The following is a 22,438-nucleotide window of genomic DNA, read 5'->3' as shown; positions in this document are numbered from 1 at the left end:
GTGAAGCAGAGAGCAGGTTACAGGGCCTTTACATGCCAAGTTAGAAAACCTGGACATTTAACCTATAGGTGATGGAATGCTAAGGAAGGCTTTTGTCAGAGGAGTTGTGTGGGCGAGTCTGTGTTTGAATGGTGTGGAAGATGGGTGTGAAGGAGATAAAACCGGGGGTGGAAAACATGCTTGGCTGGTTCAGCAATCTAGGCCTGACCTGGGGCATGCATAGTGGGAATGAAGAAGAAGCATATCAAGAAACATTTAGGACATGAAATCATCAGAGCTTTGTAAATGATTGGATATCGAAGAGCAAGGAACCAGAATCATGAACAATTCTTAGCATTTCTGACTTAGGTGACAGGAAATGCTGCCAACTAAGAGAAAAGGGTGCCTGGGTAAGGGAAGGAGAAGAGCCAAACACAGAGTCTGAGGAGCCTAGGAATAGCAAAGATTGCCTAAAAATAACTGTTCCCTTCTTCCTCCTCGGTAACAGGACCCCTAAGGGTATTGGCCACCTAAGACAGACTGTTTCTCAGCCTCACTTGCTGCTAGGTGTGTCCACAAGATTAAGTGCAGACAAAAGAGAATCAAGCCCGAGTCATGCACCACTTTCAGAAATGTTCTTAAACAGAACAAGTATACCTTGCTTCCTTTCCTTCTCTATACTGGCTGGAATATAGATGTGATGGCTGGAGCACAAACAGCTCTTGGATCATGAGAAAGAAACCACATGCTGAAGATTGCAGAATGAGAGAGAGGAACCTGGATCTCTGATATTTTGGAGCAGCAGATAAGCCCCAGATCACTTACCTCTGGACTTTTAATGTGAGAGAAATAAGCTTTTCCATCTTACTTAAGGAACTATTACTTGGGTTCCCTGTTATGTGCAGCCTAGCTAATCCTAAGTGATCATCTATGACATAATCAGGTGGAATGTCATGCAGGGAACTGGACACAAGTCAGAGGTCTGCGGAGGACCTCCTTTCTGAGAGTTCCACTGCCATCATGCTTCCAGGTAAAATCTACGGTGAAAATCCTATTGTGCTATTTCATGCAGAGGAAAAGAGAAAAGGTTACTTGATAATTGGTGTTGCATTTTGTACCTAAAAATATCATCAGATACGACTCTTCTTTTGAAATAGGAAACATCATGAGTCCTGCTCTTCTACATGACTTCCTTATATGAATCACTTCTGTTGTTCCTGTTAAGCAGTTTATTTTGATGATGGCTACACGGTCAATTATATTGGACCTTAGTAGTTCAGAGCTAGACTAATATTGCCTAAGCCTAAAAGCTCTTGGAGGAAAGAGTTCAGAATTATACCAGTCTCAGAGATAAGACTCCAGAGACTTTATCTCCACAGGGGTGACCCCCCACACCTGCAGCATTGTCACCACTAGACCCAGACACAGCTGGCTTATCTGCAGAGGACCGACTTTTACACGAGCAGCTGGCTTCAGCAGATAAAGAAGCTGCTTGGCGGCAAGGCTAGAGCTATAGACAACTTCTCTATCAACTCACAGGGGAATCACTGGAACTCACTGTTTCCAACTACTTTACAACAAACATGACATAAAGCATGAAGCATGCTCAGGTACTAATTTTTAAAAGTGATACAGGTGGTAGAGAATAGGTAGGGGAAGAGATATGACAGAAGCCAAATAATGTCCCAGTGGCATGTGGACCCCATGGCTCTACTAGGGCAGATCCCCCATGCTATGATTCAGTGAGATGGGGCAGTGGGGTAGGGCTGCCTGGAGAGACCTGCCCAGGATAATGAGGGCAACTGCTGGCCTGTTCCATGAGAAAGACACTTGAGGCTTCCTACAGTAGGGAGAGTCACACCAGGAGGGCCATAGCAAAAAACCTTTGACAGCAGCTGCCTCATTCAGGTATGCCACCATGAGAGAAGTACAGAAGAGAAGCATTATTGTCCAGACAAAAAAAATGATGCTTCATGGCCACAATGTTGTATCTATCTCTGTTCAAGACACCCGTGAGGGTGAGAAGTCTGTATTTCTTTGAAATTTAATTGATACCCAGCAAGTGACAGGTAAATAAGATGAAGTACATCCATATAATAGAATATTTGGCCATAGAAAAGAATGAAGTACTGACACGTGCTACAACATGAATGAATTTTGAAGATATTATGCTAAGTAAAAGAAGCCAGACACAAAAGACTCCATACGGTGTGGTTCCATTTATATAAAATGTCCACAATAGGGAAATCCCTAGATACAGAAGATTAGTGGTTGCCCAGGGATACAGGGGCTGGGAGGCTTAGGGGTGATGGCTAAAGAGTATGAGCATTCTTTTGGGGTGATAAAATGTTTTAAATTGATGTGGTGATATACAACTCTGTAAATATACTAAAAATTATTCACTGTACCCTTTAAATGAGTAAACTGTTTGGCATATGAAGTACATCCCAATAAAGCTGTTCCCAAAAACCCCACAAAAATGGTAACTTATAAATTTATTGCAACTCCAATAAAAATTGTATTAATAAAAGGTTCCCCACTCCTAAATTTGATAAAAGTTGATTCTCAAGCTCAACTGGATGAACCTGGAAGACATTATGCAAAGTAAAAGTTGGTTTACAAAAGGACACATGCTGTACGAATCCACTCATATGAGGTATCTAAAATAGTCACAAACATAGAAACAGACAGAGTAGTGGCTGCCAGGGGCTGGGGAAAGGGGAAACAGAGGGTTGATGTTCAGAGGGTACAAATTTGATAACTGTATGCAAGATGAATATGTTCTAGAGATCTGCTGTACAACAATGTGCCCACAGCTAACGATACTGTATTGTGCACTTCAAAATTCATTAAGAGGGTAGACCTCATGTTAAGTGCTCTTATCACTATAAGAAAAAGATAAAAAATAAACAAAATTGAAAAATAAAGAAGTTCACCTGGAAGAACAACCAAGACAGTATTTTTTGAAAGGATAATGAAAGAGACTGGCACTGGGGTGGGCGGGGGGGGGGGGGCGCGGAATTAAAAGAAAAAAGCCACTAATAAAGAATAATTGGCCAGGCGCAGTGGCCCATACCTGTAATTCCAGTGCTTTGGGAGGCCGAGATGGGTGGATCACTTGAGGCTGGGAGTTCCAGACCAGCCTGGCCAACAGGGTAAAACCCCGTCTCTACTCAAAAACACAAAAATTAGCCAGGCATAGTGGTGCATGCCTATAGTCCCAGCTACTAGGGAGGCTGAGGTGCGAGGATGGCTTGAACCCAGGAGATGAAAGCTGCAGTGAGCCGGGATTGCGCCATTGCACTTCAGTCTGGGCAACAGAGTAAGACTCCATCTCAAAATAAATAAATAAATAAAATATATAATAATAATAATTTAACAACTTTATAAACTCAAAAAAATCTAAGCTGTGTGGTACTGGATAGAAATGGAGACAAATGAAATTAAACCAACAAAGCAGCAGAACCATGTAATTAAATGTATGTAATATTATGAAGAGAGATTTCACATCAGTGAAAAGATGGTGTATCATTTATAAATGGTGTCAAAATATTAGCTATGCAACTGGAATAGTAACTATAAATCTCAGTTCTCACCATACAAGAAAATAAATTAGTAATGGAATTTAAAAAGTTAAATGTTAAAACCACCAGAATATTAGAAGAAAACATGGGAGAGTATTTTTGTAATCTGGTTTTTTTTTTTTTTTGACAGTCTCACTCTGTCACCCAGGTTAGAGTGCAGTGGCGTGATCTCGGCTCACTGCAACCTCTGCCTCCTGGATTCAAGCGATTTTCCTGCCTCAGCCTCCCAAGAAGCTGGGAAAACAGGCAGCCACCACCATGCCCAGCTAATTCGTGTATTTTTGGTAGAGACGGGGTTTTGCCATGTTGACCAGATTGGTCTTGAACTCCTGGTCTCAGGTAATCCACCTGCCTCAGCCTCCCAAAGTGCTGGGATTACAGGCGTGAGCTACCGTGCCTGGCCAGTACTTTTGTAATCTTGAGGTGAGGAAGGAAAGTGTTCCTAAGCAAGATACCAAATCCAAAAATCCTAAAGGAGAAGCTGCTTCCTTCAAAGGCTTCATCACAGTTTGCAATTATCTGGTGACTTGTTTGTGAGCCTCCCTACCAGACAGGAGTTGCCACAAGGGCAGGCCATGTCTATCTCCTGGCACACAGTAACAGCTCAATAAATACTTGTTGGACAGATCTGACTGCATAAAAATTAGTAAGTTCTACATAAAGAGACACAATTAGCAAAGTTAAGAGATAAATAATGGTCTGGGGAAAATATTAGGTTGGACTATATAAAATCCCCATGTTGGGGGGTAAAAAATGGTTGAGTATTAACAATTTATATGATTCAACCTAATATTTTTAACACATAGCAGATGAAGGATGAATTTATCTAATATACAAAAAGCTCTTACAAAACAAGACACGTCAATAATCCATTAGAAAAAATAGGTAAATGATTAAAGCAGCAGACCACAAAAGAAAATGATAATACAGATGAGAAAAGACACATAGTATCACTGACCAGAAAGTAGGAACAAAAACTGAAACACAAACCATAGTTTATCTGCTAGACAGGTAAAATACACTAGACTTCATCCATACACAGGTTTTGCTAAGGAGGTGAGGAAAAGTGCATCTACATATTAGTGGCTGGAGTACAAAGTGGTATAAACATTTTTGGATTATAATTTAGTAGTACCTATTTGGCATGCTTTTAGGATTATTAATTTCACTTCTAGGACTCTTTCAGAGAAATACATATTTTAACAAGTGCACAAGAAAATATGTACAAGGATATTCACTGCAATGTTACTTATAACAGCTAAAAACTGTAGGCAACTTAGGCTGGGCGCAGTGGCTCACGCCTGTAATCCCAGCACTTTGTGAGGCTGAGACGGGCAGATCACAAGGTCAGGAGATCGAGACCACCCTGGCTAACATGGTAAAACCCAGTCTCTACTAAAAAATACAAAAAAATTAGCTGCATGGTGGTGGGCACCTGTAGTCCCAGCTACTCAGGAGGCTGAGGCAGGAGAATGGTGTGAACCTGGGAGGCAGAGCTTGCAGTGAGCCGAGATCACGCCACTGCACTCCAGCCTGGAGTAAGACTCCATTTAAAAAAAAAAACAAAACAAAACTGTAGGCAACTTAAATGTCCTTCTAGAGAAGAAAAGTTAAATAAACTGGTTAAGTCTTATTACAGAAATAATGGAATTGCTGAAAATAATGAAGTGGATCTGTATGTTCAGGCTTGGAAAGCCTGCTATATGACATTTTTAAATGAACACAAGCAAAATATAGAAAAGTATGAATAGCTTGATTTCATTGTTCTGAACCCAGTAAAGAAAAACAATGCATGCAGCTCCATCCATACATAGGAAATGGTCTGGAAGAACATATAACAATAGGTTAACAACTGTAGTTATCTTGGGGGTGTGTGCGTGTGTGTTGTAACACTTCTATGTTGTTTTGATTTTTTTTTTTAATTATACTTTAAGTTCTGGGATACATGTGTAGGACATGCAGGTTTGTTACACAGGTACACACATGCCATGGTGGTTTGCTGCACCCATAAACCTGTCATCTACATTACGTATTTCCCCTAATGCTATCTCTTCCCTAGGTCCCCAACCCCCAACAGGCCCCGGTATGTGATGTTCCCCTCCCTGTGTCCATGTGTTCTCATTGTTCAACTCCCACCTATGAGTGAGAACATGCGGTGTTTCGTTTTCTGTTCCTGTGTTAGTTTGTTGAGAATGATGGTTTCCAGCTTCATCCATGTCCCTGCAAAGGACATGAACTCATTCTTTTTTATGGCTGCATAGTATTCCATGGTCTAAATGTGTGACATTTTCTTTATCCAGTCTATCATTGATGGGCATTTGGGTTGGTTCCAAGTCTTTGCTATTGTGAACAGTGTTGCAATAAACATACACGGGCATGTATCTTTATAGTAGAATGTTGTTTTGATTTTTTAAGCATACTTCTACTACATTTTTTTTTTAAAAAGATGAGCAATAAGAAAGGTACTGCCTGCTTTAGAGCATTAAATATAATCAGTGAAGCCATTAGAAGCTCAAGGACAAGGATTGAAGTTGAGATTCCACCAAGTCATATAAAGAGCACAGGTATTAAGACCAAAATACCTAGGTTTGAGTTTGAGAAGCTCATTAGACCCCTGAGTCTTGGATTTTTCACCTTATAAAATGGCTTGATACATCTACCTTCAACAGACATTGGGCCCTACTAAAGGAAATCAGGTATGTCCAAGATCTTTGCAAATAGTGAAGTACTTTAAAAACCAGTGTAATGTTACTGCTTGGCCAGAAAAACAAGGGCTACAACTACAAACTCCTAGGGAAAGAGAGATGGATGGGAGCTGGAGGATTAGGAGAGACAGCCAACTATAATATGCAGCTCTGATTTGGACCCTGATTCAAACTGTTAAATAGATTTATGAACACGACTGTATACTAGATTACATAAAGGAGCTATTACTACTTTTTAGATGCGATAACTGCATTATGGCTTTGTGTTTTAAAAAATGTCTTTGGTCAGGTGCAGCGGCTCACGCCTGTAATCCCAGCACTTTGGGAGGCTGAGGCGGATAAATGGCTTTGAGTTCAGGAGTTCAGGACCAGCCTGGGCAACATGGCGAAACCCTGTCTCTACAAAAAATACAAAAATTAGCCAGGCATGGTGGTGCGAGCCTGTAGTCCCAACTACTCCGGAGGCTAAAGTGGGAGGAATGCTTGAGCCCAGGAGACGGAGGTTGCAGTGAGCTGAGATCGTGCCACTGCACTCGTCTGGGCAACAGAGTGAGACTGTCTCAAAAAACAAACAAAAAATTATGATATATATACGTGTGTGCGTGCGTGTGTGTATGTGTGTGTATATACATATATACCTTTCAGAGATACATATAAAAACATTTATGCATAAAATGATATGATGTTTGACATTGAGATTTGCTTCAAAATAATTCACAATGGTGAGGGAGTAGAGAATGGATACAGGTTTAGATAAAACAAGACTGGGATCAGGCATGGTGGCTCTCGCCTGTAATCTCAACACTTTGGGAGGCTGAGGCAGGAGGACGCTTGAGCTCAGGGATTCAAGACAAGCCTGGGCAACGTGGCAAAAACTTATCTCTACAAAAAATACAAAAAATTGGCCAAATGTGATGGCACTCCCCTGTAGTCCCAATTATTCGGGATGCTGAGGTGAGATGATCACTTGAACCAGCAGGTTGAGGCTACAGTGAGCCATGATCATGCCACTGCACTCCAGCCTGGGTGACAGAGTGAGACCCTGTCTCAATCAATTAATCAATCAACAAATAAATAATACTTTATTATTTATTAATATTTTTTGAGACGGAGTCTCCCTGTTGCTCAGGCAGGAGTACAATGGCGCGATCTCAGCTCACTGCGACCTCTGCCTCCTGGGTTCAAGCAATTCTCCTGCTTCAGCCTCTCCAGTAGCTGGGATTACAGGTGCATGCCACCTTACCCCACTAATTAGTAAATAATACTTTATTATTAAAAAATGCTAACAATCATCTGAGCCTTCAGCAAGTCATAATCTTTTTGCTAGTGGAGGATCTTGTCTCACTGTTGATGGCTGCTGACTGTCAGGGTGGGTGGTTGCTAAAGGCTGGGCTGGCTGTGACAATTTCTTAAGACAGTAATGAAGTTGGCCACATTGACTTTTCCTTTCACAAAAGATCTCTCTGTAGCATGTGATTCTGTTTGACAGCATTTTACCCACAGTAGAACTTCTTTTAAAATTACGTCAGTCTCTTGCCTGCCACCATGTAAGACATGACTCTGCTCCTCATTTGTCTTCTGCTATGATTGTGAGGCCTCCCCAGCCATGTGGAACTTTGGCTGGGGAACAGACCAGGGAATCAATGGCTTTGGAGAGGAGCCAGGAATTAAATCTCAGCTAATGAACCTTATTCAGTCTGTAAGAATTTTGATGAGAGTGCCGTTGATAATAGTAAACTCAACTGCAATTGTGTTTGTCTTATTATTTGGATAAGTATCAGTGAAGGAAATGGAGACTCAGAAGACATGCCAGCAGAAGTTATTACCTCAGTCATTACTGGAAATCTTAGCTGGCTGACCTTGCACTTGACAAGAATGTAACGCTGAAAATAAAACCAGACTTTCTATTTATCTGAAAAAAACAAAACAAAACAAAAAAATGAAGTCAATCTGGCCAGGTGTGGTAGCTCACTCCTATACTCTCAGGACTTTGGGAGGTCAAGGCAGGACTGCTTGAGGTCAGGAATTCAAGACCAGCCTGGGCAACACAATGAGAACCCCATCTCTACAAAAAATAAAAAAATTAGCTGGGTGTGGTGGTGCACAGCTGTAGTCCCAGCTACTCAGGAGGCTGAGGCAGGAGGATCACTTGAGCCCAAGAGTTTGAGATTACAGTTTGAGCTATGATTACACCACTGCACTCCAGCCTGGGCAAAAGAGTGGGACCCTGTCTTCAAATAAATAAATAAATAAATAAACAAATAAATAAATAACATTTTTTAAAAAATTGGAGTCAACCTTCTCAAGTCCTGCCACTGCTTTACTAATTGAGTTTACGTAATATTCTAAATCCTTTGTTGTCATTTCAAATGTTCATAGCATCTTCACCAGGAGTAGATTCCATCTCAAGAAAGTATGTCAGCTATAGCTTTACTAAATTACTAAATATATCTCTTAAATAATAAGACTCAGAAGTTGAAATGACTCCTTGATCCACAGGCTGCAGAACAGACATTGTGTTAGCAGATATGAAAACATTAATCTCCTTGTACATCTCCATCAGAGCTCTCAGGTGTCTAGGTTCATTGTCAATGGACAGTGATATTTTGAAAGAAATCTTTTTTTGTGAGCAAGAGGTCTCAACAGTGGCCTTAAAATATTCAATAAACCATGCTATAAACAGATGTGCTGTCATCTAGGCTTTATTGTTCCACTTATAAAGCACAGGCAGAGTATATTTTGCATAATTCTTTTTTTTTTTTTTTTTGAGACGAAGTCTCGCTCTGTCGCCCAGGCTGGAGTGCAGTGGCCGGATCTCAGCTCACCGCAAGCTCCGCCTCCTGGGTTTACGCCATTCTCCTGCCTCAGCCTCCCGAGTAGCTGGGACTACAGGCGCCCGCTACCACGCCTGGCTAGATTTTTGTATTTTTTGGTAGAGACGGGGTTTCACTGTGTTAGCCAGGATGGTCTTGATCTCCTGACCTCGTGATCCGCCCGTCTCGGCCTCCCAAAGTGCTGGGATTACAGGCTTGAGCCACCGCGCCCGGCCTATTTTGCATAATTCTTAAGGGCTCTAGGGTTTTTGGAATGGTAAGTGAGCACAGGCTTCAACTTAAAGTCACCAGCTGCCTTAGTCCCTAACAAGAGAGCCAGCCTGTCCTTTGAAGCCAGACTCTGACTACTCCTCTCTAGCTATGAAAGTCCTAGATAGCAGGCTGGTCATAGTGGCTACTACGTACTTGTAATCCCAACTACTCAGGAGACCAAGACAGGAGGATCACTTGAACCAGGAATTCAAGACCAGCCTGGGCAACATACTAAGACTCCCTCTCTACAAAAATTGTTTTTATAAAGTTAGCCGGGTGTGGTGGGTGTGCATCTGCAGTTCTAGCTACTCAGGGGGCAGGAGGATTGCTTTAGTCAGAGTATAAGTTTACAGTGTGCTATGATCATGCTACTGTCTCTTAAAGAAATAATTAAATTTAAAAAAGAAAGTCCTGGATGGCATCTTTTTCCAATAGAAGGCTGTTTTGTCTATACTGAAAATCTGCTGTTTAGTGTACCGCCTTCATCAATGATCTTAGCTAGATCTTCCAGATAATTTGCTGCAGCTTCTCCATCAGCACTTGTTGCTTCACCCTGCACTGTTATGGAGATGGCTTCTTTCCTTAAACTTCATGAAAACCAACTTCTGCTAGCTTCAAACTTTTCTTCTGCAGCTTCCTCACCTCTCTTAGCCTTTACGGAGTGAAGAGAGTTAAGGCCTTGCTCTGGGTTAAGCTCAGGATTTAGGGAATGTTGTGGCTGGTTTGATCTTCTATCCAGAACACTAAAACTTTCTCCATATCAGCAATAAGGCTATTTTGCTCTCATATTATTTGTGTGTTCACTGGAGTAGCACTTTTAATTCCTTCAAGAACTTTTCCTTTGCTCACAATTTGGCATGCTGGCACAAGAGGCACAGCTTTCAGCCTGGCTCAGCTTTTGACCTGCCTTCTTCATTAAGCTTAATCACTTATAGCTTTTGATTTAAAGCGAGAGATATGTAACTTCCTTTCCCTTGAACACTTACAAGCCATTGGAGAGTTATTAATTGACCTAATTTGAACATTGTTGTGTCTCAGGGAATAGTGAGGCCCAAGGAGAGGGAGATGAGGAAAGATCAGCTGGTGGAGCAATCAGAACACACACAAAGTTCACTGTCTTATATGGAGGCAGTTCATGGCACCCTGAAATAATTACAACAATAACATCAAAGTTTGCTGATCACAGATGACCATGACAGATATAATAATAATGAAAAGTTAAAAATACTGTGAGAATTACCAGAATGTGACACGAGACACAAAGTGAACACACGCTTTTGAAAAATGGCACTGATAGACTTGCTCAATGCAGGGTTGCCACAAATCTTCAATTTATAAAAATGCAATATCTACAAAGCTCAATAAAACAAGATATGCCTGTACCAAGATTAGAAAGCAGTCATATCTATCACAGGAAGGCACACTGCTTGATGGGGTTGAGGTAGTAATGGGATGGGCACCTAAAGAAAGTGAAGACAGGCTTGGAACAAAATATAAATATAAAAAACAAAGCTAACAAGATAATTAAATATCTAATCAGAACTACAGCTGCTGAGAATTATTTTTAACTGGTACAACACTGTTAGCAAGATTTCATGACAGCATTTAGACTTCAAATGTAAATTAATGAATGGGTTAATACCATCCTAGGCTCATTCTTCAATACTATTTCAGAAAATTACTACTGCAAGAAGCAACTAAAAAATCCCAACAGATCAGCTGAACTGCTCTCTTGATAAAGTTACACAACATAGTAGAATTATGCTGCTTCCATAAGTTGGTCTATTAAGGCGGGGGGGTGGGGGGAAGATGTAAAAAGTCCTCTAGAAAAAGCCTTCTTAGTCAGTTGCCTTAATTTTCCAAGATTGCCTCATGAAAGACCTCATCATCCCTCTGAGCCCCATTGGAAAACCTGGATAGGATAGACCAAGTGAGACATTTCTTACGCTGTCCTCTCCAAACGGCTCCACTCTCACCCATTTCTCATCACCCAACCCCCTAACCCCTCCAAATGGCTTCCTCCAAAAACCACAATCATCCACCACCCTGAGAGTCTAAAGAAAATGGTTTTAGTCCTAGCTCTGCCTCTAATAAGGAGACAGAGAATCTCACAACTTCTCAGTGAAATGAGGAATTACATGAATGGCTTTCTAAGATCCCTTTCGATGTTCTTATTCCTACATGAGGTTCTCCTTAGCTAAGGAAACAAAGCATCAGGCCGTGGCAGATGGGTTTTCCTGTGACTCTCTCAGCAGAAGTGATTAAGGAAACCAAAACAGAGAAACACAGGATCCTCAACTCCTTTAAGACTCTGCTTAACTTAGGCTGGCTGGCAGAGGCTGGGACTACAAGAAAACCTAACTGCTGCCATGAAATCAAATCTCTCTCTAAAGGGACAAGAACCCAGTGGGGTGAGAAGTGAAGAAGGAGTGGGGAGAAATCAAGGTCTTGGAGTTCTCCTTGGCCCATTCCATCACTTCCCGTATGTGCTAGGTTCTGGTGCTACAACCTTTTGTCCTCTGCATGTCCACATCCTACTCCTAAGATACAGCAAGTGAACTGGAGTGTGCAGGCCTGATGTCCAATCTAAAATTCCAGTTTACATGGATGAGAGCCTGAGTCGGAAACAAGTTCAAAATAATCCTAAAATAATCTCAGATAAACTATAAAACTACAAAACATATCAATGTGGTCATTCTTGTGACAAAGCAGATCTTTTTAGGTGAGATCTGTGACCATCTTAAGAGATAAATTCCAGGCAGCAACCGCTGTTAAAAGTAGTTTTAGCTGTGTATTCCAAAGGCACTATCTATTTTCTAGCAAGACATACCCACTGGCTGGACTCTTGGGAAAAACAGACAGACAGACGGCAGATAAGAAAGAGCAACAGCTTGTTCAACTTGGTACTAATGCTTCTTACCCACATATTCTGAGAGGAAGACGACAAAGAATGGAGTGACCAGGTCATTAATTCCCTGGACATACCCACTGGCAGGGTGGCGGATGGCCCAAATAAATAGAATTCTTTCAAAGATCTAGGAAAATGAGAAAGAAAGACACGAGTGTTAAATCATGGGGACACACTCCCTCCCTCCGTTTACCTACTTCACTATTTACCTCTGGGTTGGCTTGGAATTTTTTGGAAAATTTAAAAATACTGTGGGATAAAGAAGTATATAAATGCAAAAAGTTTCTAATACACTAATTGTTTTCAAGTAGGGGTAGATACTTCTTGCCCTTTCTTCATTTTTTCATTATCTGGTCACCATAATACGAAATTGGGAAAAGGAAAGAATTGCAAACCAAATGACTTAGAAAACATTTGGGATGAATGCTGTTAATTCAGGCCACCACATTCTCATCTGTAGATACTGTTTTCTATTTCCAAGAGCAAGATATCAGAACATTCTAGTTCTGATGCTTTTTTCTAAAATTTTTTTTTTGTCATTATAGGATTTAGAGAGGAAATACCTTCTCTACTACCCTCCACTCTCCCTGCTGAGAAGAAAGGAGGTCTAGATCTAATTCTAACCCAGCCTGACTAGGACCAAGTGACAGACTGCACATCGCAGGAAGTCACTTCACATATCAGGATACAACTCAGACATCTGCTAAGGATAGGAAGTCAAACAAAATCCTATGGACTCCTACAGCTGGGTATTTGAGAACAGAGAAACCACCCAGGGCCCCCATGGGAAAGACCCTGGGGTTTAGCATATTAGCCACAAGAAGCCAGAGGCCTAGGCTGGGGACAAAGGAAAGATCTTTATAGTCCCTTTACAGAATCATGCCCTGTCCCACTCAACTATACTCTCCTTGCTTTCATTAGGCCCTCTGAGTTTCTCCCCACCTTCTCTCAACCTGATGATACCCATTGCCTGGTTTCATCCTGGTGACCACAACTCCTGAGTCTGACACATTCTTGAGACTGGTTTTGACTGGGCTGCCTTATGTCTCTGTGAATCACACCAGAGAGATGGCAGAGGTGATGGTGAGTACATGCAGATGATAGGGTAGGAGATTAGAAAGCACGTGGACTCAGGAGAATCTCAGCCAATCACCTCAGCATCAGAATGAAGAGGCCCTCTCAAGCAGGTGCAAGGGAGAAAAACCTCCCAGGGAGACCAATAAACAGGAAATGGTTACATGGTTTTTGAAGATGGTTATCTAGTGTAGGAGGGACATAGAGAATCTAGAGACATATAAAGGATGCTTCCCAGCCCCTCTGTCATAGATAGTTGTGTCTACAGCTGGCAAACAGAGCTGAGAAACGGCTTCCTTCACTGTCAACACTGCTGCCTTCACAGGCAGTGAGAACAAAGCCCTCCCTGGAAGGGAGCTGGCCTCTCTGCCTTCACTAGACCTACCTATTTGCTTTGTGCGGTTGAGGAAAAGGCACAGCAACCTCATTTGCATTCAGCCCAACACTCTAATGGGAGCATTCTTACACTCTATTTCCTCTCTGTTGCTAAATGACCCCTCTATCTTGAAAACACAGCCAAAGCTAGAACCATCATTTTCAGGAAAATCTCAAGAATTCCCTGGCTCACTCTCTTTCTTTGTACTTCTTGTGACCTGGGTCTGTCTAGATGCCTCTGTTAAAAAGCTCTTCCAGGTTGGTCTTTCCAAAGGACTTAGAAGGGCTTCTACCCCATAGGATCAGCTCTTTGTAAATACTCATATCCTTGGCGCCTGGCTGTAACAATGGCCAAGTACATGGAAGCTAGCTGTTCAGAATCAGGAGACCTGCAATCATCCTGTCTAATAAGGGTGGGACAACACAGACACACTCACACGGTCAAAGTGAAGTGGTCAAAGAGATGGAAACTGAAGAGCACCAAGCCTGGTAATCAGGGGAGACCATGGGATGCTCACTGTAGAAAAAGTCTGGGATAATCCTGCCTTAGAGAGAGGAGTGGATAGGAGAACCCCTGGAGGTTTTCCTATGTCTTTTCTACTAGTGTGGGTAATTTTTACATACTATAGTCAATTCTCAGGTACCTTTCAGGTTTTCAAAGCAAGCCTTTCTATATTCAGTGTTACTTAGTTCTTTGCTTCTTGGTTGGCATTTTTACTAGACTGGATGGTGGCTCACGTCTTGTAATTTCAGCATTTTGAGAAGAAAAGCAGTAAGAGTGCTTGAGGCCAGGGGTTCAAGACCAGTCCTGGGCAACAAAGCAAGACCCCATCTTTACAAAAAATTATGAGAAAAAAATTAGCCAGGTGTGGTGGTGCATGATTGTAGCCCCAGCTACTTGGGAGGCTGAGGCAGGAGGACTGCTTGAGCCCAGGAAGTAGAGGCTGCAGTGAGCTATGATCACACCATTGTACTCTAGCTTGGGTGACAGAGTGAGACCCTGTCTCTTAAAAAGTTAAAATAAAAAAAATTAAAAAGATGACTGTAGCCTGCTAGATGAAATGTAATTCAGGAGAAATTGGAAAGAATAAAGTTTGAGTTCCCATATTGTATTCAGGATGCACTACTAAGAGAAGCCACCAGCCCCCAACCTTTTTTTTTTTTTTTTTGAGATAGGATCTTGCTTTGTCACTCAGGCTAGAGTGCAGTGGCACGATCACGGCTCATTGCAGCTTTGATCACCTGGGCTCAAGAGATCCTCCCTCCTCAGCCTCCCAAATAGCACAGGCACAGTAGCACAGGCACATACCACCATGCCTGGCTAATTCTGTAACTTTTTTGAGACAGAGTCTCGCTATGTTACCCAGACTGGTCTCAAACTCCTGGGCTCAGGCTGGTCTCAAACTCATGGGCTCAAGCAATCCCTCTGGCCTTGGCCTCCCAAAGTGCTGGGATTATAGGAGTGAGTCACCATGCCTGGCTGAGAAGCCTTTTAAACTGACTACTTTCCCCATCTCCAAATTTAGAGTAAGCATGCACAGGTAAAAGAAAAGTCTCTGAACATCTCCAAGTTAAAATGAGGAATAAGCAGTGCTGAGCCATGGAAAACCGTATGGGACGATAAAGGGATCGTGAATGGGTTTTTAGCTTCCTATGAGCTGAATCTTATAGTTAAAATAATGGTGTTACCTTCAAAATCTTCTTTATGCTATGGGTAAGACATGAGGGACCCCACCAGTGAAGACATCTATATTTAAACACAATTATAAATATAACCCAAAGTCAAATAGAAATTATTTTCAGCATTTTAACCACCATCCCTCTCTATTATGAGAATGGCAAGTTCCGTTAAAAGAGCACTAACACTTAGTGTCCTGGCTACTGTCAAGTTGCAAAGGAAATCCCTAATCTTAAGAGGTTTACAGTTACTGCTTGAGTCAAAACATAATAGTCCCACTGACACTTTCCATGTACTTCATTAACTTGTTAGGTCTCAAAACATAACTACTAATCCCACTTCTAAATATACACCCAAAAGAATTTAAAATAAAGACTCAAACAGATAGTCACATACCCATACTAGCAGCAGCATTACTCACAATAGCCAAAATGTGAAAGCAACCCATGTGTCCACTGACAGATGAATAGCTCAACAGTATGTGTTACATATGCACAACGGAATATTATTCAGCCTTAAAAAAGGAAGGAAATTCACACACGCAACAACAGGCATGAACCTTGAAGATATTATGCTAAGTGAAATAAGCCAGTCACAAAAGGACAAATATTGTATGATTCCACTTATTTGAGCTACCTGAAGTAGTCAAATTCTTAGAGACAAATAGAATGGAGGCTGCTGGGGAAGGGAGTTAATATTTAAAGGGTACAGAGTTTCAGTTTGGGAAGATGAAAAATGTTCTGGAAGTGGACGGTGATGGTCGTACAACAATGTGACTGTACTTAATGCCACCGAGCTGTACACTAAAAAATGGTTAACAGAGTAAATTTTTTATTATGTATATTTTACCACGATTTAAAAAATCACTACTTCCAGCTTGATAAAGTAGAGCAAATACAGGAATAGGAATTCTAAGATGTGGGTTCTTCATTCTGCCACCAGGTAGACTCAAAATTCTGAGCAAGTTCCTTAGCCTTTCAAAGTGTTATTCCGCTCACAGATTTGTTATGAAGATGAAATGAGAATGCATGAAATCGTGCTCTAAAGGAACCAAAGCTGCATATATGAACGTAAGGTACTATTATGATTAGCCGCAACCTGTAAACAGGTGCCACAGAACTATGCGGGGCGAAGTGCCAAAGAACATTAAGTAATTCCCTCACCTCCTGTACAAGTGGTTGCTGGAACAACGGAATGAGAGGATTCGTCCTTGGAATGTCAATGTGAATCTGAAAAGAGAAGGCATGTCCAAAACACAAACGCCAGTTTGTTCTTTTTTTTTTTGTTGAGATGAAGTCTCGCTCTGTCCCCCAGGCTGGAGTGTAATTGGCACTATCTCGGCTCACCGCAACCTCCGCTTCCAAGGTTCAAGTGATTCTCCTGTCTCAGCCTCCCAAGTAGCTGGGATTACAGGTATCTGTCCCTATGCCTGGCTAATTTTTGTATTTTTAGTAGAGATGGGGTTTCACCATGTTGGCCTAGCTGGTCTCGAACTCCTGACCTCAGATGACCCACTCGCCTCGGCCTCCCAAAGTGCTGGGATTACATGTGTGAGACACCGTGCTCGGTCCAGTTTGTTCTTTTGACAAGCTTTTTTTTTTTTTTTTTAAGAAATGGGAATCAAAGTAGTAAGAAAACACAATTTATCTTCAGAAAGAAGTGACTGACAGAAAAAAAATCTAGTTATACCTACCTGCCCATATGGAACATGTTTCCATGATAACAGTAGTTTATTAGGAAACCTCCCAAAAGAAACCACTTAAGTCAAATGGCAATAGGCTTCACAGCCTGAGGGTTTTTTCTTATTGCTCTGAAGTCTGTTTCACTCTGGGCTGGCATGTATGTAGCAGGTATGATCCAAGTGGGTACCCTTCTTTCAGAATCTTACTCATCGACAGTTCCTAAGAACGAGAAGAGCTCAGAAAGCTGCATAAATGTCCTAAAATAGGGAACCAGAGATGAACTTGTTTATGAAGTCACGACGTGTAAGAAGTGGGGAAAGGCCAGGGGCGATGGCTCACGTCTGTAATCCCAGCATTTTGGGAGGCCGGGGTGGGTAGATCACTTGAGGTCAGGAGTTTGAGACCAGCCTGGCCAACATGATGAAACCCCATCTGCACTAAAAATACAAAGATTAGGGCTGGGTGCAGTGGCTCACACCTGTAATCCCAGCACTTTGGGAGGCTGAAGTGGGTGGATGGATCACCTGAGGTCAGGAGTTCGAGACCAGCCTGGCCAACATGGCAAAACCCTGTCTCCACTAAAATTACAAAAATTAGCTGGGTATGGTGGTGTGTGCCTGTAATCCCAGCTACCCAGGAGGCTGAGGCAGGAGAATTGGTGGAACCTGGGGGACAGAGACTGGAGTGAGCCGAGATTGCACCACTGCACTCCAGCCTAGGTGACAGAACAAGACTCTGTCTCAAAAAAAATAAACAAAATATTAGCCAGGCCTGGTGGCACATGCCTATAATCCCAGCTACTCGGGAAGCTGAGGCAGGAGAATCACTTGAACCTGGGAGGCGGAGGCTGCAGTAAGCCAAGATCGCGCCACTGCACTCCGGCCTGGACGACAGAGCAAGACTCTATCTCAAAAAAAAAAAAAAGTGGGGAAGGACCAAAAGAAGTTGGCCTTCAGTAACTGAAGCTGAAAGTTCTTACTTCTGTTACCTAAGACATCACTATGGTCCATTTCAACTCGGGGATTTCCCAATGCCCAGTCTAGCTATGCAAAAGACTGTGTCAGCAGCAGCAGCAGAGGCTACTTCAGTTCTTGAAGCTTGTTGTAGATAGCTGCCCACCTTTCATTTTCTGCGACCCCTGGCCTACTCTTCTCCTCCCTCCATGTGTGATGTTGGGAGCAGACCTTTCCGCAGACCATGAGGACCATTATGGGCAGACGGAAGACTCCCTGACAAGACTACTGATAGCTACAGCTCCTACAGACAGTCACAGAGGGCGAAACAGCACTGCAGCTGCCAGAAAGACATACTGATGTCATAGTCCAGAGGGACTGGACCACTGCTAAGTGAGCTTGTCTTTCCTCTCCATACTCAATAACTCTTACTACTCACAGTGTGGTTGGTGGACCAGCAGCAGCAGCATTGCAAGGGAGCACATTAGAACTTCAGGTTTTACCCGAGACCCGCTAAATCAGAATCTGCATTTTCTCATAATCTCTAGGTGAGATCGTATCAAAATCCTAGGTGATTTGTATGTACATTAAAGTTTGAGAAGCACTGCACTGACTAGTGCCAAAAAAGTCTGTCTATTTAAAATGGCTAAAATCAGAGCTGCTGAATGAAAAGAGGGGAAACAGTTTTGAGGATAAATTTAACTCCTAACCAATATACCACAGCCTGAGGACTTGGAAAGCCTGTACCCTGAGAGCACTACCATGAGACATACCTAAAGTGCATGACTGGTAAGCAAAGAGGCAGCAGGTGATGACTGTACCTGTCTGTAGGTATCCTGGTGATGTTCCTCATTTCGAGAGTCATAATACTGTTCAATGAAGCCAAAATATTCCTCCCGCTTCCGCTGCAGGGTCAACTTCCTCCTCTCAGTGTTCGCTGGGAGATAGCCCTATAGACAAGACTGCTGGTCAGATGGGGAAAGACAATGGTTGGATAAATCCTTAATTTTTATTTTAATCTATGCAGTGGTTTGGAAACTATCAAGAAGGAAAACTGCCAAGGGTAAATCCCTTTTTGGTTCTGGCCACCCATTTTTTGCCCTCTTCTCATTGAATGAGATCCACATGTGAGCAGACGAAGCAAGGCCAGCTTTCCCAGGATTATTTACTCCCTTGGCCCTGCACTGTGCTGGAGCTTGAGCCACTGGTGAGCACTCCTCAGCTCCCAGAGCTGGCACAGTACAGGAGTGAATGTAGGTCAGCGGGAGGGAGCTGGACCCAAGTCATGGCCTTGGAGGGCTGCGTGTGTCCAGGGCCATACTTCTGAGAAATGCAGGGATATAGCAACCTCCACAGCACATCTCAGCAGTGTGCCAAGTAAGTTGGTGCCAGTTACATTCTTTTCCAGTGTAACTTTCAGAATTACCAGCTTAGGAAGCAGCTGAATGGAATCCGTGACATAACAGCTACAACACTCAGACAGAACTTCTGGCAGCAGCCCCCAGCCTAGCCAAAGCTCCAGGCCAACTTTCATTCTTATCCTTGGTCTAGATCCCACTCTCATTCTTGTATTTTCTGTTCCCCTTCCGTTCTCACCAAATCTACTCTGAATAGCATTCAAACTGATTAGAAGTGGCAGAGGCAATGATTATATGGTTGCAAGAGCAGAGGTGGGGCGAGCAGTCAGGAGACAGACCCTTCTTCTTGAAAACATTTATGTAATGCATTCCACAGTGAGTGCCTGGAGAGTAGGGACTGTGGTTTATTCATTTTTGTATCTGCTCAGAGCATCTGGCACTATGCCTGGCAAACAGCAGGCCCTCAATCAATCCTCACTAGATGAATGAATGAATTTTACAGGCTCAGGAAACCCAAGTGTTCCTATCGTAGCGGTTGGCACAGTGCTCTGTACTTGGTGAAAGCAGGACTAGTAAGGCTTCCAAGGGAGGCCCATTTATCAACTCTTCACAGATCAAAGTGGGTTTCAACTTTTGGTTATTCCGACTGAAACAGGAGTGAAGCACAGGGAATGTTTGAGCTTGCTCAAAGCTCACTCTATTCTTCTTCCTCGCTGTTAAGAACGTGAGACCATGACTATTGGTACAAGTCTGTGTACCTCTACATGTGTGTGAATAAACTCTCAAGAATGTGTTTCTTTATGCACAGAAATAGGACTACAGTCCCATAGTTCTGTCATATCCAGTAGGACTAGAGAAGTCTATGGAGTTAAGACCAATGTGTCCAGACTAACCTCATCAGGCAAGAAGGGCTGTGTGAGGCTCACACTTCTCTACACAGTAGGTAGAACTCACCGACAGGAGTCTCCAGGTTACAGGTCGAACCTCCCTGGGAACCCCTGGCCAGCTACACTTCCTCAGTTCATCTGTAAACAGACAACAGCCTTGTTAGGTGAACTCTCCACAAATGCTCTAAAGCAAACCGCAACCAGCACTGCCTGATGTCTCCTTCCATTCATGTAAGACCACCACCACCACTTGGTACCCATAAGCACAGGGAAAAGCCCAAAACAGCCCTGAGCAGCCAAGTGCCAAGGACATGGCCTTGCAGTAGCAGTCCTGTCAGCTCAGAGATGAAAGTTAGAAGGGAAGAGAAAGACCAGTGGGTGTAGATTTCAGTAAGAGTCACCATGAGATAGGGGAGATCAAAGTCAGAATAGGTGCACTAGGGTCTACAGGCCACAGAAACCAGTCCCACCTAATTTGGTCCATAATCTCTAGTAACATATGTCTGACTTAATACCTGCATGTCACTGCAATGGGCACCAGGTCAGGAGAAGCTAGAAAAGTAAAAGAAGGAAGAATAAAGAGCAGTAGCTTCCAGGTCTCCGAGAATTTCCAGTCACCAAAAGCTCCTACCTTGCCTGGGCCCACAGGGACTCACCTAAGTCAGTGTTGTGGCTGGAGAGAAGCTGACGGAATTTTTCTAGGCGGGTTTTCTCCCGGACAGTCATTGGGGGGGCCCCAGAAGCGTTCTGATCCGAGATCCGGGCAACGAGGGGGATGATGGGCCGGAGAGGGAGTGACTGCTGTTTGTGGAGTGGGTTCCTCAGGCATGTATCACCTGAGATCATTTGAAAAAGAAACAGAACGGGCTGTGTGAGGAGCATGGATTCTGAGAAGCCTTAAACCTAACTGTTCAGCATCGTGTCTCCTCCCCAAGGCCGTGGCTGCCTGTGTGCACTGCCTGAGGTGCCCAGCTGAGGGGCAGTGAGGGGCCAGAACCCAGCCACGCTCCATTCACTGCCCAGAGAAAGGGCTGCATTTATATCAAACACACCAAGGCACCTTAGGTGCTAACAGAGACTCCAGATGTTGCAGCAACTTTTGAGAACTTTTTTGGTGACTCTAAAGGAAAATCAAATGTTTTCTTTCTACCCCAACTTGGAACTTTTCTTGGTGCCAAACAGTGAGTTTAGTTTAGTCTAAGGCAGAGTTTTCCTTCCCATTCCACATCCCGGAGCACATAAGGAATGATGACAATGCAGATGACACCACAAAGCACAAGGCTGCAATAAATGGAGGTGGTTGCTCTCCACAAACCCCGGAACCCCCGGCTGCTCCACGGACTAAGAGGATCAATATCTCCACACATCCTGTACCCGGTTCTTGGCCCATCAGTGTGCCCTGGTGAGAAGCTCTGGCCTAAGGCAATCCTGCCTTTGGTGGCTGCAGTTCCTTGTGCGCCTACATTTCCCACCAAAATGAACCAGTTCTTAATTCTGCCAGGATATGACTGAAATAACAAAGACTCAAACTGAACTCTGTCATGTTCTCGACATTTCTAGACTAGATGGTGGGTAGGGAGAATAAGCACTACAGGACTCAGATATATTGAGTGTTTCCTATGTATAAGGCATATAGGTCACTTTTACATATGACCTCTCATTTGATCCTTAGAACACATGGTAGGAATGTATAACTATTTTACAGACAAGAAGCTGCAGCTCAAGGAGGTTAAATTATTTGCAAGTGAGAGGTGAAAAACCACCTTAGGTAAGCCTGACTCTGAAACTCTTGTATTACCACAAGCAAAACTCAGTTTTCAATTCTAGTTGTGCTTACATGACTGCCTCATATTCTTTACACGGCTGGGCCTTAAAAAGTAGTAGTCACAACAAAAATTAAACAGTGAATATCAACCAACCAGTACTACTAGAAGGTTTACAAAAACAACTTCCACGAGGCAGTTGGCTGGGAAGCCTAGTGTAACGAGAGGACTAGAAAATGCAGACACACTGCAAAGCTGAGACAGATGTAAATCTCTGCTATTACCTATTTACAGACAGATGCCCGCAGGAGAAAACCTCCTCAGGGAGAATGCTCTGGGCTGGGCCGGGGAGGTCCTGGCTGCACAGGGCAGCTCATTATGGATCACAGTAGGGGCCTTCCTCACA

General features: G+C 43.0%; 1 protein-coding gene across 1 annotated transcript in view; it reads right to left on the bottom strand.

The window, feature by feature from the left end:
• Window positions 1-22,438, bottom strand: part of TBC1D22B (TBC1 domain family member 22B) — a 78,410-nt gene that overhangs the window by 31,670 nt on the left and 24,302 nt on the right. The window contains exons 4-8 of the mRNA XM_017870133.1: window positions 20,926-21,105; window positions 20,337-20,407; window positions 18,846-18,974; window positions 16,553-16,618; window positions 12,275-12,389 (exon numbers count right to left, since the gene is read on the bottom strand). Of these exons, the coding sequence (XP_017725622.1) occupies window positions 12,275-12,389; window positions 16,553-16,618; window positions 18,846-18,974; window positions 20,337-20,407; window positions 20,926-21,105 (561 nt within the window). The remainder of the gene's footprint in view (window positions 1-12,274; window positions 12,390-16,552; window positions 16,619-18,845; window positions 18,975-20,336; window positions 20,408-20,925; window positions 21,106-22,438) is intronic.

The sequence above is a fragment of the Rhinopithecus bieti genome, unplaced genomic scaffold (genome assembly GCF_001698545.2).
Source record: "Rhinopithecus bieti isolate Rb0 unplaced genomic scaffold, ASM169854v2 scaffold_4553, whole genome shotgun sequence".
In the NCBI taxonomy this organism is placed as follows: Eukaryota; Metazoa; Chordata; class Mammalia; order Primates; family Cercopithecidae; genus Rhinopithecus; species Rhinopithecus bieti.
This window is presented reverse-complemented; position numbering and strand designations above follow the sequence as displayed.